The sequence below is a fragment of the Hyla sarda genome, chromosome 7 (genome assembly GCF_029499605.1).
Source record: "Hyla sarda isolate aHylSar1 chromosome 7, aHylSar1.hap1, whole genome shotgun sequence".
Taxonomy (NCBI): domain Eukaryota; kingdom Metazoa; phylum Chordata; class Amphibia; order Anura; family Hylidae; genus Hyla; species Hyla sarda.
Window position 1 is genome coordinate 84,062,865 of NC_079195.1, and position 16,164 is coordinate 84,079,028.

The window sequence follows — 16,164 nt, forward strand, 5'->3', positions numbered from 1 at the left end:
CGATCACAACATTTGACAGGTCTGTCTGTCAATAATGTGACAGTAACACTTTAACGGGTCAGGTCTAGGGTCTATATATAATGTTGTACACTGGCCTGGGTGTCTGAATTAATTATATATTCTGGTTTGGGGTCTTAATAGTTTTGTGGTATAATCGGAGGCAGGGTGACCAGACTTTTTGGCTGTAACAGGATGGTCCCAGTTTTGTAATCGTTGTCCCTATCTCCTGAAAAGATCTTTTTCGATACACGTGGATTTCCTGGTTCTTTTCGATGTAGGCCTGCAGCCATTTTAAATAAGCAGTAGCAGGGAGGTAGAACACTTAGGCATGTTATTGTCATGACGTTCGCCCAGACTGGAGCAGTCGAGCAGGAGGAAATGTGAGTCAGCCAGGATGATAAATTACCAGCACACCACCTCCTCAGCTTTGGTGCCCCGATGACTGCTTCTAGAGTCCAGGGTCCTACTGCTATGACCCATAGACCATAGCAGTAGGTCCTGGCCCCAAACCATGGGAGAGCAGAGAAAGGTTCTATAGCTGTATATGGGGGCACAGAGAGGGTCTAAACCATAAATGGGGGCACAGAGGGGGGTATACAGCTAAATATGGGGCACAGAATGGGCCTACAACTATATATGGGGGCACAGAATGGGCCTACAACTATATATGGGGACACAAAGTGTAGGGCAATACATATGGAAATACATTGTGCTGGAAAAGGAGGCCAAAATATTTGGCAGGTTCTATGGAAACCAGTCTTGGCTGGATAGTAAAGAAATTGAAAAATGTACAACTCCAACCAGAGAAGACGCCCCCTGCGATTCAGTTAGAGAAGACGTTACCTTTGAGCCACTGGATGTAAATGTCATCACTTATATGGTCTGCAGAACCTGTGTATAGCTTTGTATGGTCACATTATGTGGAAAAATTGGCAAATTTTTAGGGCAATTTTGTATTGCTAAAACCTGGTCACCCTGGTCTGAGGTCTCATTTTTTGTAGGATCTGGTAAAGAGGCTTTATGTGCACAGTAGAGGCACTGTCTACATAGCTGTACTATTTCTGTGTTAGAGTATGTTCACACTGAGAAATCTCCGCTCGCGGAATTTCGATCATGGGGCTGTATTCCTATGTAACAGGGGCTGCTAACTTGTCAGGGCTATCAGCAAATTATGGGAAGCACAATAATTAAAAAAAAAAAAAATTATATATACACACACATACGGTATATGTGACTTATTTATTAATGTATTTATTTACTTTCTATAAGTGACCACAAAATAAAGAAAGAAACAATTCAAAGTAAAACATCAAAAAGAAATGACAGCTTCTGGTTCTGCCCTCCATCCACATGGAAGCAATAGTAACAAAAAAAGAAAAAAGAAAAGGGGCACAATGTAAATAATATTTTAGAGGCACTGTCTGTTATTAAGAAAAAAATACACAGACACTTATTTTTTTTACATTTTCCTCTGATATCACAAATAATAATAATTAATTGGTAATGTAAAAATGACAAAAAGAAAACCTGATGTATCACATAAAAAAAAGGCACAAACATGTTTTGAATATTCTAACGAGAAGAAGCTTTATAGCTTTCCACTTTGCACGTACCGGTATTTACAAAAAATAAATAAAATAAAAGGGGAAACGAATCTGGTTGGAAAGGGTTAACAGAGGCTCCGTTCACGTTAGGGACAAATCATCAATTCATAATATTTTTTGCTCAGGATTCCGATATTTTTAATAGCAAGAATGGCGCGGCAGATGGAACTTTTTTTGACGCGAGCAAAACAGAACGCACAGATTATTTACACATTGCAGTTTCGTTGCAGGTTTTAAAAAAAAATTTGATATATATTTTTTTTGCCTTTAACCTGCAGCAAGAAAAATCAGTTGAAGGTCAACTAAACTACAGCTTTTCAATGCGGTTTTTGGGCAGTATGTATGAACAGGTGGCAGGTGCCTATGTTAGAGTTTATGTGGATTCAACAGTGTGCCTCTAGCTTTTGACAAACTACAATTCCCAGCATGCCCGGACAGCCAAAGGCTGTCCGGGCATGCTGGGAGTTGTAGTTTTGCAACAGCTGGAGGCAAACTGTTTGAAAAACACTGATTCTGACTCTAATCCTAAAGGAATACTGCAGCACTGAAATAGCGGTACAGGAGTCACTAATACATACATCACATATATGAGAAACATAGAAACAATAAATAGAACCATGTGATCACCTGCAGCTCCTTCACCTTCTTCTCCTCTGTCGCCATGTTCCTAGTTTAGCGTTCTGTTGCCATGGTCACCGGCCGTTTGCCACCCACGTGACTGGTCATGTGACCACGCTCCGGTCACTGTCCTTGTTCTATAGAGGTAACATTTCCGGCTCCTGCAGCTGTTGGCGCCTTTTTGTTTTGTTATATTTTCTGTTAAGCTATGTTCACACACGTAAAAACACACACACACATCAAAATATGGCCTTCATTTCAAATATATATTTTATAATGAATCCCATGTGTGAACATACTCCTAAAGTTAAACTGAAAGCAGGGCAGCCTAACCTGCTGATAGAGGCTAATACAGTCGTTTCCAAATAGTGTGCCTCCAGCTGTTGCAAAACTACAACTCCCAGCCAAAGACTGCCCAGACATTCTGGGAGTTGTAGTTTTGCAACAGCTGGAGGCACACTATTTGGAAAACACTAATAGGAGCCGTTCTTAACCCCTTAAGGACTCAGCCCATTTGGGCCTTAACCCCTTAAGGACTCAGCGCTTTTCCGATTTTGCATTTTTATTTTTTCCTCATCACCTTCTAAAAATCATAACGCTTTCAATTTTGCACCTAAAATTCCATATGATGGCTTATTTTTTGCACCACCAATTCACGGCGAAACGGAAAAAAAAATAATTCTGCGATAAAATTGAAGAAAAAATTAAATTTTGTAACTTTTGGGGGCTTCCGTTTCTATGCAGTGCATTTTTCGGTAAAAATAACACCTTATCTTTTATTCTGTAGGTCCATACGGTTAACCCCTTAACGACGCAGGACGTATATTTACGTCCTGCGCCGGCTCCCGCGATATGAAGCGGGATCGCGCCGCGATCCTGCATCATATCGCGTCGGTCCCGGCGCTCATCAACGGCCGGGACCCGCGGCTAATACCACACATCGCCGATCGCGGCGATGTGCGGTATTAACCCTTTAGAAGCGGCGGTCAAAGCTGACCGCCGCTTCTAAAGTGAAACTGAAAGTGGGGCTGTTCGGGACCGCCGCGGTGAACCGAACAGCTGACCGGACACCGGGAGGGCCCTTACCTGCCTCTTCGGTGTCCGATCGACGAATGACTGCTCCGTGCCTGAGATCCAGGCAGGAGCAGTCAAGCGCCGATAACACTGATCACAGACTTGTTAATACACGCCAGTGATCAGCATAGGAGATCAGTGTGTGCAGTGTTATAGGTCCCCATGGGACCTATAACACTGCAAAAAAAAAACCTTCCCTAATAAAAGTTTGAATCCCCCCCCTTTTCCCATAAAAAAAATAAAACAGTGTAAAAAAATAAAAATAAACATATGTGGTATCGCCGCGTGCGTAAATGTCCGAACTATAAACATATATCATTAATTAAACCGCACGGTCAATGGCGTACGCGCAAAAAAATTCCAAAGTCCAAAAAAGCGTATTTTGGTCACTTTTTATACCATTAAAAAAATGAATAAAAAGTGATCAAAAAGTCCGATCAAAACAAAAATCATATTGATAAAAACTTCAGATCACGGCGCAAAAAATGAGCCCTCATACCGCCCTGTACGTGGAAAAATAAAAAAGTTATAGGGGTCAGAAGATGACATTTTTAAACGTATACATTTTCCTGCATGTAGTTATGATTTTTTCCAGAAGTGCGACAAAATCAAACTTATATAAGTAGGGTATCATTTTAACCGTATGGACCTACAGAATAATGATAAGGTGTAATTTTTACCGAAATATGCACTGCGTAGAAACGGAAGCCCCCAAAAGTTACAAAATGGCTTTTTTTTTAGATTTTGTCGCACAATGATTTTTTTTTCCGTTTCGCCGTGCATTTTTGGGTAAAATGACTAATGTCACTGCAAAGTAGAAATGGCGACGCAAAAAATAAGCCATAATATGGATTTTTAGGTGGAAAATTGAAAGGGTTATGATTTTTTAAAGGTAAGGAGGAAAAAACGAAAGTGCAAAAACGGAAAAACCCTGAGTCCTTAAGGGGTTAAAATGATACCCTACTTATATAGGTTGGATATTGTCGTACTTCGGAAAAAAATCATAACTATATGCAGGAAAATTTATATATTAAAAATTCTCATCTTCTAACCCATATAAAATTTTTATTTTTCCGCGTATGGGGCGGTATGAGGACTGATGTTTTTATCGGTACCATTTTTGTATTGATCGGACTTTTTGATCGCTTTTTATTCATTTTTTCATGATATAAAAAGTGACCAAAAAGACACTATTTTGGACTTTGTAATTTTTTTGCCCGCACGCCATTGACCGTGCAATTTAATTAACGATATATTTTTATAGTCGGACATTTTTGCATGTGGCGATACCACATATGTTTATTTTTATTTACACAGGTTTTTTTTTTTTTTTTTTTTATGGGAAAAGGGGGGTGATTCAAACTTTTAATAGGGAAGGGGTTAAATGACCTTTGTTAACTTTTTTTTTTTTTTTCACTTTTTTTTTGCAGTGTTATAGCTCCCATAGGGACCTATAACACTGCACACACTGATCTCCTATGCTGATCCCTGCAAAGCCATAGCAGATAGGGACTTGATTGCTCAAGCCTGTAGCTCAGGCTTGGAGCAATCAATCGACAATCGGACGCCACGGAGAGAGGTAAGGAGACCTCCGCCTGCGTCCCAGCTGATCAGAACATCGCGATTTTATCGCGATGTCCCGATCAGCCCGACTGAGCTGCCGGGAACCGTTTACTTTCGTTTTCAGACGTGGCGGTCAACTTTCATCGCCGCGTCTGAAGGGTTAACAGCTGTTAGCCCAGGGTCCTGGCTATGATTAGCAGCCGGGACCAACCTGGTGTGATGCGGGGTTACGGCGTGACCCTGTTTTTCACACTGGGACTCAGACAATTTTTTTTTTTTAACGTTTTTGTTTTTTCCTCCTCGTCTTCAAAAAATCATAACTCTTTTATATATTTTCATCCACAGACTAGAATGAGGGCTTGTTTTTTGCACGACAAGTTGTCCGTTATAATGCCATCACTCACTTTACCATAAAATGTATGGTGCAACCAAAAAAATACTATTTCTGTGGGGAAATTAAAAAGAAAACCGCAATTTTGCTAATTTTTTAAGGTTTCGTTTTCACGCCGTACAATTTACGGTAAAAATTACATGTGATCTTTATTCTTTGGGTCAATTCAATTAAAATGATAACCATGATAACATACTTTTCTATTACTGTTGCGCTTAAAAAAAATTGCAAACTGTTTTACAAACGAAATTAGTACGTTTAAAATCCCCCTAGTTTGAAGACCTATAACTTTTTCATTTTTCCGTATAAGCGGAGTTATGAGGGCTCATTTTTTGTGCTGTGATCTGTACTTTTTATTGATACCATATTTGCTTAGATAAAACTTTTAATACTTTTTTTATAAATTTTTTTGGGAATAAAATGTAATAAAAAAGCAGCTATTTTGGACTTTAAAAAAAAATGTTTAACATTCACACCGTTCACCGTACGGTATCATTAACATTTTATTTTAATAGTTGGGATATTTAAGCACGCGGCGATACCAAATATGGATGTAAAATATTTTTGTGGGGTGAAATAGGGAAAATGGGACAATTTATGTTTTTATTGTGGGAGGGTTTTTAAATTTTTTTTTTTACTTTTATTTTTACACTTTAATAGTCCCCATAGGGGACTATTTATAGCAATCATTCGATTGCTAATACTGTTCAGTGCTATGTATAGGACATAGCACTGCTCAGTATTATCGGTCATCTTCTGCTCTGGTCAGCTCGATCGCAGACCAGAGAAGAAGACCCCGGGAGATGTCCGGAGCAAGGTGAGGGGACCTCCGGCCGCCATGCTGGATGATCGGATCACCGCGGCAGCGCTGCGGGCGATCCGATCATCCATTCAAAGTACCGCGATGCCGTGATCTGTATTGGCCTCGGCATCTGAGGGGTTAATGGCGGACATCCGTGCGATCGCGGATGTCCGCCACTACAGGCGGGTCCCTGGCTGCTATCAGCAGCCGGGACCTGCCACGCTTGACGCGAGCATCGCTTCGATTCTCGCGGTTATGCATAGGGCATAAATTTACGCTCTGGTACGTTAAGTACCAGCTCACCAGGATGTACATTTACGTCCTGCGTAGTTAAGGGGTTAAAAGCACTATAGTACCTTAAGACCCTGTTCACATGATGCAATGTCCGGCAGACACGCTGGTGCTAGGACTGCTAGAAAATGCTTTGTCTCCATAGACGGTAATGCATTTCCAAGCAGGTTCCGCAGAAAGACCAGTCAATTCTTTCTGTGGAGACCAGAATCTGCTGCAGAAATTCCGCCGCGTGCACAGTGCCTAGGAATCCCATTGAAAGCAATGTTGCTGCCTGAATTGGCTGGTAAATTCCTCTGTGTTAACATGGACTTAGGCTAAGTTTCCATAAACATTATCGTTTTCTTACCAAATAAGAAAAAAATGCCACAAAAAATATTTTTTTTTTTTTTTAATAGTGTGTGTTACTATAGTAATTTTTTCTTTTGCTGTTTTTTTACCCTGTCTATTCTTTTTTTTTTTTTTTTATTAAAAGTCATGTGATTCATTCATAGAAACATAGAATGTGTCAGCAAATTGGCCCATCTTGTCTGCCCAATATCAATCAATCATTCTGTGACTCAAGGATTTCTATTGACGAATTGGGGGAAATGCTAGAAAAAATGCCAATGTTTAACCTACATTTTTTGCCTTTTTTTTAATCATAGATGTCTATATGAAAATAATCGCCAGCAGTCCCTGAAAATGCGCCAAAAACTTACATGGAAGTAAGTTTTATGTGCCCAGACAACTATTTTCCCGTAGGCGTTCTTATTTCTGTTTTTCAATTTGGTCATAGAAGTACCAAAGCAAAAATGATGTCAGTGCAGGATCTATTACAAGTGACACCAACTGCCTCAGGTGGACCCTTTTTAACCCCTAGAGGACACACGATGTACATGTACTTTGCTGTGCCCTTGTACTTAGCGCACAGTGACGTCCATATACGTTATAGCATTGTTTCCCTACCAGGGTGCCTCCAGCTGTTGCAAAACTACAACTCCCAGCATGCCCGGACAGCCAGCGGCTGTCCGGGCATGCTGGGAGTTGTAGTTTTGCAACAGCTGGAGGCACCCTGGTTGGGAAACACTGCGTTATAGGGTTCCCTGATCACCATGTCTCCTGGCAAGTTGGTTGTTGTTATCAGCAGCTGGGACCTCATGGATAATGGCAGACATTAGCGAGCATGCTGATGTCTGCCATTAACACTTTAAATGCTGTGATCAATACTAATCACGGCATCTAAAGCATTAGCAAGGCTTTGTGAGACTCATGATTGTGGGGGTCCTATAAGTCAAAATGATGGCTAGAGCTCTACTCACCTGCTCCATGCTGCTCTGCTGTCATTGATTTGTATAGTGTGCCTTCTAGCAGACTTTACAAGTAGATCAATAATATCAGTGATTAGGGCTATGCTGATGCATAGCACTGAACAGTAATAGCAATCAATAGATTATAATAAATAGTAATTAAAAGTGGATAAGACCCTCCCCCAATAAAAAATTTACAAATAAAACAATATAAAAAAATGAATAAACCTATTTGGTATCATCTGTATAAATGTCCGAACTGTTAAAATATAACATTAATGCTCCCGTACGGTGAATGGTGTAAATGTGAAAAAAAATTCAAAGTCCAAAATCACATCCCAGAGAAAATTTGATCAAAATATCACATGTATATGCTAAAGTGTTACTATAAAAACTACAGTGCAAAAATGAGCCTTATACAGCCCTGTATACACGAAAATAAGAAATTGTCATATCCCACATGAGGGATTGTTTTATGCGGGACCAGTAGAACTTGTGAAGCTTCCACTCATTTTGCCACAAGATATATGGAGAAGCAAAACAAAAAATATTTGTGTACACATAATAATGGTGATCTAATTACTGCCGATGTAATAAAGAAAACTGTGTCCCTGTAGCGGAATGTGATCCTCCGCACAGAGACACCGCTTCCCCGCTACCCTCTCTTAGGGGGACAGGGACACCGTTTCTCTGCACATCTCCCAGCCTTTCTCCCACCTGCCCGTGACGCACACATCCACCATCCGTCCGCTAGCTGTAGCAAGACTACAACCCACAGCATGTCCTCGCTGTATGGGCATTCTGTGGGAATTGTAGTCTTGTAATAGCGGGCGGATGGTAGATGTGCATCGCAGGCAGGTCATAGATGTGCGGGCGGGTGGGAGAAAGGTTGTGGAGCACTCCTCTCGCTGCACGCCACAGTCTACGCAGCAGTAAGATGTACAGAGAAACTGTGTTCCCGTCTTCCTATGAGAGGGTAGTGAGGATGGAGTGAGAGGGAGCGGGTTGTAAAGCATAATACTGTGTCCCAGTGCAGAGGGTCACATTCCTCTACAGTAACACAGTTTTCTTTTTTACACTGGCCACAATGTTACTACTGGCAGTAATCTTTATGCAGAGCGATGGTGGAGGGATACCTGTTATGCCTTAATTCTATTGTGCATTTTAAAAAAGTTATTAAGGCTATAAACCCTGTATTTGTGAGAGGGGCCTGTGTTTGGGACGTTATCATGTTGTGTGTGTGTGCAACCTCAGTGGGGAGTGCGCTGTTTTGGCAGTAGTGTTGTCCAGGGATCACAGCTGCCCAGCAGCATTGGTAGGAAGAGGAGAGCTGAGCTTGTTATCCGCAGCGGATAACAATTTTTTTTATTAAAAGTCATGTGATTCATTCATAGAAACATAGAATGTGTCAGCAAATTGGCCCATCTTGTCTGCCCAATATCAATCATTCATTCTGTGACTCAAGGATTTCTATTGACGAATTGGGGGAAATGCTAGAAAAAATGCCAATGTTTAACCTACATTTTTTGCCTTTTTTTTAATCATAGATGTCTATATGAAAATAATCGCCAGCAGTCCCTGAAAATGCGCCAAAAACTTACATGGAAGTAAGTTTTATGTGCCCAGACAACTATTTTCCCGTAGGCGTTCTTATTTCTGTTTTTCAATTTGGTCATAGAAGTACCAAAGCAAAAATGATGTCAGTGCAGGATCCATTACAAGTGACACCAACTGCCTCAGGTGGACCCTTTTTAACCCCTAGAGGACACACGATGTACATGTACTTTGCTGTGCCCTTGTACTTAGCGCACAGTGACGTCCATATACGTTATAGCATTGTTTCCCTACCAGGGTGCCTCCAGCTGTTGCAAAACTACAACTCCCAGCATGCCCGGACAGCCAGCGGCTGTCCGGGCATGCTGGGAGTTGTAGTTTTGCAACAGCTGGAGGCACCCTGGTTGGGAAACACTGCGTTATAGGGTTCCCTGATCACCATGTCTCCTGGCAAGTTGGTTGTTGTTATCAGCAGCTGGGACCTCATGGATAATGGCAGACATTAGCGAGCATGCTGATGTCTGCCATTAACACTTTAAATGCTGTGATCAATACTAATCACGGCATCTAAAGCATTAGCAAGGCTTTGTGAGACTCATGATTGTGGTGGTCCTATAAGTCAAAATGATGGCTAGAGCTCTACTCACCTGCTCCATGCTGCTCTGCTGTCATTGATTTGTATAGTGTGCCTTCTAGCAGACTTTACAAGTAGATCAATAATATCAGTGATTAGGGCTATGCTGATGCATAGCACTGAACAGTAATAGCAATCAATAGATTATAATAAATAGTAATTAAAAGTGGATAAGACCCTCCCCCAATAAAAAATTTACAAATAAAACAATATAAAAAAATGAATAAACCTATTTGGTATCATCTGTATAAATGTCCGAACTGTTAAAATATAACATTAATGCTCCCGTACGGTGAATGGTGTAAATGTGAAAAAAAATTCAAAGTCCAAAATCACATCCCAGAAAAAATTTGATCAAAATATCACATGTATATGCTAAAGTGTTACTATAAAAACTACAGTGCAAAAATGAGCCTTATACAGCCCTGTATACACGAAAATAAGAAATTGTCATATCCCACATGAGGGATTGTTTTATGCGGGACCAGTAGAACTTGTGAAGCTTCCACTCATTTTGCCACAAGATATATGGAGAAGCAAAACAAAAAATATTTGTGTACACATAATAATGGTGATCTAATTACTGCCGATGTAATAAAGAAAACTGTGTCCCTGTAGCGGAATGTGATCCTCCGCACAGAGACACCGCTTCCCCGCTACCCTCTCTTAGGGGGACAGGGACACCGTTTCTCTGCACATCTCCCAGCCTTTCTCCCACCTGCCCGTGACGCACACATCCACCATCCGTCCGCTAGCTGTAGCAAGACTACAACCCACAGCATGTCCTCGCTGTATGGGCATTCTGTGGGAATTGTAGTCTTGTAATAGCGGGCGGATGGTAGATGTGCATCGCAGGCAGGTCATAGATGTGCGGGCGGGTGGGAGAAAGGTTGTGGAGCACTCCTCTCGCTGCACGCCACAGTCTACGCAGCAGTAAGATGTACAGAGAAACTGTGTTCCCGTCTTCCTATGAGAGGGTAGTGAGGATGGAGTGAGAGGGAGCGGGTTGTAAAGCATAATACTGTGTCCCAGTGCAGAGGGTCACATTCCTCTACAGTAACACAGTTTTCTTTTTTACACTGGCCACAATGTTACTACTGGCAGTAATCTTTATGCAGAGCGATGGTGGAGGGATACCTGTTATGCCTTAATTCTATTGTGCATTTTAAAAAAGTTATTAAGGCTATAAACCCTGTATTTGTGAGAGGGGCCTGTGTTTGGGACGTTATCATGTTGTGTGTGTGTGCAACCTCAGTGGGGAGTGCGCTGTTTTGGCAGTAGTGTTGTCCAGGGATCACAGCTGCCCAGCAGCATTGGTAGGAAGAGGAGAGCTGAGCTTGTTATCCGCAGCGGGCAGCATGCAGGGTCGCTCTGGCATGCTCGCATTACTCAATTGCCACAGACTTTGGGCAGCTGCACCAGACAGTGGCCCTCATTTACTAACAGGATGCCAACACTTTTTGTTAGGTTTTGCGCCAGAATTCTGTCTGTGCCAGAATTTGCAGCAGAATCTGGCGCACAACCCAACAAAATCTAAATCGCTAAGAGTGGGGGAAAAAAACAACAAAAGGGGTATCTTTTCCTGCAAAAGGGGCGTGTTTCCGACAAAAAGAGAAAAAACACTCCGAGTGTGAAGAAAACTCACAGGAAAACCTGGGAGTTTTGCTTCACAGAAAACAGACAGCTCAGAGCTGTGGGTAAATTCCTCAAAACGGAGTGAATCCTGCTACCCCCAGCATGGAACAGGGTCTGTTCCATGTTGGGGGTAGTAGTAGAGGGGCTGAGGGATTGATCGGATCGGGTCTCACTTCTGAGACCCGATCCGATCAGATGTTATTAAGCAGGGGAGTAAACTTTCATTTTCAAATTCCCCACCGAGGAGCCAATCAGGGCTCCTGGCAGGGTTTTAATATAGAAGCACTGTGGTGGGCAAAGATGTATAGAATCGCTGGGGGGGTATATATCTGGCCCCTCCAGCGTTTCTATAGATCTATCCCCCTGCTGCGCTATATCAAACTTAGTGCCCGCTGCGCTTGAATAAATGTACTGCCCCCCCAGCGCTATTATATATATATATACTGACCCCCGCTGCGCATATACTGACCCCCGCTGTGCATATACTGACCCCTGCTGCGCATATTTATATATATACTAACCCCCCCCAGCTGCGCATATTAATATTCATGCTCTCCCTCCCCTGGCTGCCAATGAATGAAAACTCTATTAGCGGCGGAGCGGAAGGCTGCTGCTCGCTCACGCTGCTTAGAGTTTGTTATTCATAGCGGGCAGCAGCTGCATATCATGCTGTGGGGGTCAGACATATGGATATATGTCTGACCCTCACATCATACATATACAAATGCCGGCTCACCGTTATGAATGACAAGTAAAGCAGTGCAGGGAGGCTCACGCTGCTGCTCCAAATAGCTTACTTGTCATTCATAGCGGTGACCCGGCATTTGTATATGTATGATGTGAGGGTCAGACATATATCCATATGTCTGACCCCCACAGCATGATATGCAGCTGCTGCCCTCTATGAATGACAAACTCTAAGCAGCGTGAGCGAGCAGCAGCCTTCCGCTCCGCCGCTAATAGTTTACATTCATTGGCAGCCAGGGGAGGGAGAGAATGAATATTAATATGCGCAGCTGGGGGGGGGTCAGTATATATATAAATATGCGCAGCGGGGGTCAGTATATGCGCAGTGGGGGTCAGTATAGATATATAATAGCACTGGGGGGGCAGTACATTTATTCAAGCGCAGCGGGTGGAAAGATATATAGAAACGCTGGAGGGGCCAGATATATGCCTCCCCCAGCGATTCTATACATCTTTGCCCACCACAGCACTTCTATATTAAAACCCTGCCAGGAGCCCTGATTGGCTCCTCGGTGGGGAATTTAAAAATGAAAGTTTACTGTGCATTGCAGGGGATCGGAACATGCCGCCCGCTCCCCTGCTTAATAACATCTGAGCGGATCGTGTCTCAGAAGTGAGACCCGATCCGATCAATCCCTCAGCCCCTCTACTACTACCCCCAACATGGAACAGACCCTGTTCCATGCTGGGGGTAGCAGGATTCACTCCGTTTTGAGGAATTTACCGACAGCTCTGAGCTGTCTGTTTTCTGTGAAGCAAAACTCCCAGGTTTTCCTGTGAGTTTTCTTCACACTCGGAGTGTTTTTTCTCTTTTTGTCGGAAACACGCCCCTTTTGCAGGAAAAAAAACCCTTTTGTTGTTTTTTTTTTTTTCCACTCTTAGTGATTTAGATTTTGTTGGGTTGTGCGCCAGATTCTGCCGCAAATTCTGGCACAGACATGATGGGGGTAGTAGAACAAGCACTAATGTAGTCAGAATTTGCAGAGACTTTTTTTTCTGTCGCACAGAATACATTTTGTGCGACAGAAAAAAAACCTGCGACAGAAAGAAAAGGAAATTGGGCGACAGATTAGTAAATAGCATCAGAAAAAAAAGGAGTAAAGGACTTGCAAAAACATAAACCGACACTCCACTCTTAGTAAATGAGGGACAGTGTCTAGAGTCTTCAGCGGCGAGCGGCTCCTGAGGGCATTATGGGGCCACAAACACAAATACAAATTTGTGTGTGTGTGTGTATATATATATATATATATATATATATATATATATATATATTTAAATCATATTATTTAACCTCTTCAGGACATAGGGCGTATGGACACGCCCTGCATCCCGAGTCCTTAAGGACCGAGGGCGTATCCATACGCCCGTGGGAATTCCGGCCCCCACCGCTAGCCGGTTGGGGACCTGAGCCGGATGCCTGCTGAAATCGTTCAGCAGGCATCCCGGCATATCGCCCAGGGGGGTCATTATGCCCCCCCATGTCGGCGATCACTGCAGATCGCTGGACAATTCAGTCCAGCGATCTGCGGCGATTCCGGGTCAATCGGGTCTCCAGTGACCCGATGACCCGGAATTACTGGCTGATCGGGGCCGTCAGAGACGGCCCCGAACAGCCAGAGCCTGCAGGGGTGAGGTGGCACTGGTGCCACCTCACGATCGCCCTCATTCGTCGGCCGGATTACCGGCCGACCAATCAGGGCGCCTGCTGCGGGTGTCACTCCCGCACCCGCTCCGCCCCTCTTCCGGAGGACGTGAGCGGGTGCGGGATGTGCACCCCGGGTGCTGGGGACCCCGATCCCCGGCGCCCCTGTTGGGATCGGGGCCCCAGGAGCAGCTGCGGCGGCGGAGACGACGAGGGACTGACCTGTGCGGCGAGGATCGTTGGAGGTGAGTGACAGCCTCCTGCTGTTGCTTAGCAACAGCTCCCAGCATGCAAAAAGGGCATGCTGGGAGCTGTAGTTATGCAACAGCAGGAGGCAGACCACCACAACTCCCAGCATTCCCTTATGGGCATGCTGGGACTTATGGTTTTGCAACAGCTGGAGGCACATTCTTTCTATGGAAAAGTGTACCTTCAGCTGTTGTATAACTACAACTCACAGCTTGCACAAACAGCTAAAGTGCATGCTGGGAGTTGTAGTGGTGCATCTGCTGGTTGCATAACTACAACTCCCAGCATGCCCGTTGGCTGTCGGTGACTGCTGAGAGTTGTAGTTTTGCAACAGCTGAAGGCACACTGGTTGTGAAACTCAGAGTTTTTTTTTACCTAACTCAGTGTTTCACGACCGGTGTGCCTCCAGCTGTTGCAAACTACAACTCTCAGCAGTCACCGTACACCATGCACCGTACATGCTGGGAGTTGTAGTTTTGCAACAGCTGGAGGCACACTGGTTGTGAAACACTGAGTTAGGTCACAAACTCAGTGATACATAGCCAGTGTGCCTCCAGCTGTTGCAAAACTGCAACTCTCAGCAGTCACCGACAGCCAACGGGCATGCTGGGAGTTGTAGTTATGCAACAGCTGGATGTCCCCCCCCCCCCCCCAATGTGAACGTACAGGGTACACTCACATGGGCGGAGGATTACAGTAAGTATCTGGCTGCAAATTTGAGCTGCCGCAAACTTTCTGCTGCAGCTCAAATTGCCAGCGAGAAACTACTGTGAACCCCCCGCCCGTGCGACTGTACCCTAAAAACACTACACTACACTAACACAAAATAAAATAAAAAGTAAAAAACACTACATATGCACATACCCCTACACAGCCCCCCTCCCCTCCCCAATAAAAATGAAAAACGTCTGGTACGCCACTGTTTCCAGAACGGAGCCTCCAGCTGTTGCAAAACAACTCCCAGTATTGTCGGACAGCCGTTGACTGTCCAGGCATGCTGGGAGTTTTGCAACAGCTGGAGGCACCCTGTTTGGGAATCACTGGCGTAGAATACCCCTATGTCCACCCCTATGCAATCCCTAATTTAGGCCTCAAATGCGCATGGCGCTCTTACTTTGGAGCCCTGTCGTATTTCAAGGCAACAGTTTAGGGTCACATATGGGGTATCGCCGTACTCGGGAGAAATTGTGTTACAAATTTTGAGGGGTATTTTCTGCTTTTACCCTTTTTAAAAATGTAAAATTTTTGGGAAAACAAGCATTTTAGGTAAAAAAAAATTTTTTTTTTACATATGCAAAAGTCGTGAAACACCTGTGGGGTATAAAGGTTCACTTAACCCCTTGTTACGTTCCCCGAGGGGTCTAGTTTCCAAAATGGTATGCCATGTGGGTTTTTTTTTTGCTGTCCTGGCACCATAGGGGCTTCCTAAATGCGGCATGCCCCCAGAGAAAAATTTGCGTTCAAAAAGCCAAATGTGACTCCTTCTCTTCTGAGACCTGTAGTGCGCCAGCAGAGCACTTCTCACCCCCATATGGGGTGTTTTCTGAATCGGGAGAAATTGGGCTTCAAGTTTTTAGGGGTATTTTCTGCTATTACCCTTTTTAAAAATAAAAAAATTTTGGGAAAACAAGCATTTTAGGTAAAAATTATTATTTTTTTTTTTTACATTTGCAAAAGTCGTGAAACACCTGTGGGGTATTAAGGTTCACTTTATCCCATGTTACATTCCCCGAGGGGTCTAGTTTCCAAAATGGTATGCCATGTGGGTTTATTTTGCTGTTCTGGCACCATAAGGGCTTCCTAAAGGTAACATGCCCCCCAAAAACCATTTCAGAAAAACGTACTCTCCAAAATCCCCTTGTCGCTCCTTCCCTTCTGAGCCCTCTACTGCGCCCGCCGAACACTTTACATAGACATATGAGGTATGTCCTTACTCGAGAGAAATTGGGCTACAAATACAAGTAAAAATTTTGTCCTTTTACCCCTTGTAAAAATTCAAAAATTGGGTCTACAAGAACATGTGAGTGTAAAAAATGAAGATTGTGAATTTTCTCCTTCACTTTGCTGC

General features: G+C 43.5%; 1 protein-coding gene and 1 long non-coding RNA gene across 6 annotated transcripts in view; one reads left to right on the plus strand and one right to left on the minus strand.

Moving 5' to 3' along the window:
* The window catches only part of LOC130282029 (ciliary-associated calcium-binding coiled-coil protein 1-like), a 194,590-nt gene extending 192,222 nt beyond the window's left edge, over positions 1-2,368 (minus strand). For 2 of the 3 annotated variants that reach the window (XM_056529864.1, XM_056529865.1), the window contains exon 1: positions 2,232-2,367. In XM_056529864.1, the coding sequence (XP_056385839.1) occupies positions 2,232-2,267 (36 nt within the window). In that variant the 5' untranslated portion in view covers positions 2,268-2,367. Of the gene's footprint in view, positions 1-2,231 lie in introns of all 3 variants that reach the window. The other variant, XM_056529863.1, reaches the window with a different exon arrangement.
* LOC130282031 (uncharacterized) overlaps positions 2,314-16,164 on the plus strand; it is a 125,161-nt gene continuing 111,310 nt past the window's right edge. Inside the window, exon 1 of one of the 3 annotated variants that reach the window (XR_008846219.1) lies at positions 2,314-2,367. This is a non-coding gene — a long non-coding RNA (uncharacterized LOC130282031). Of the gene's footprint in view, positions 2,368-9,187; positions 9,240-16,164 lie in introns of those variants that run through there. The other 2 variants (XR_008846218.1, XR_008846220.1) reach the window with 2 other exon arrangements.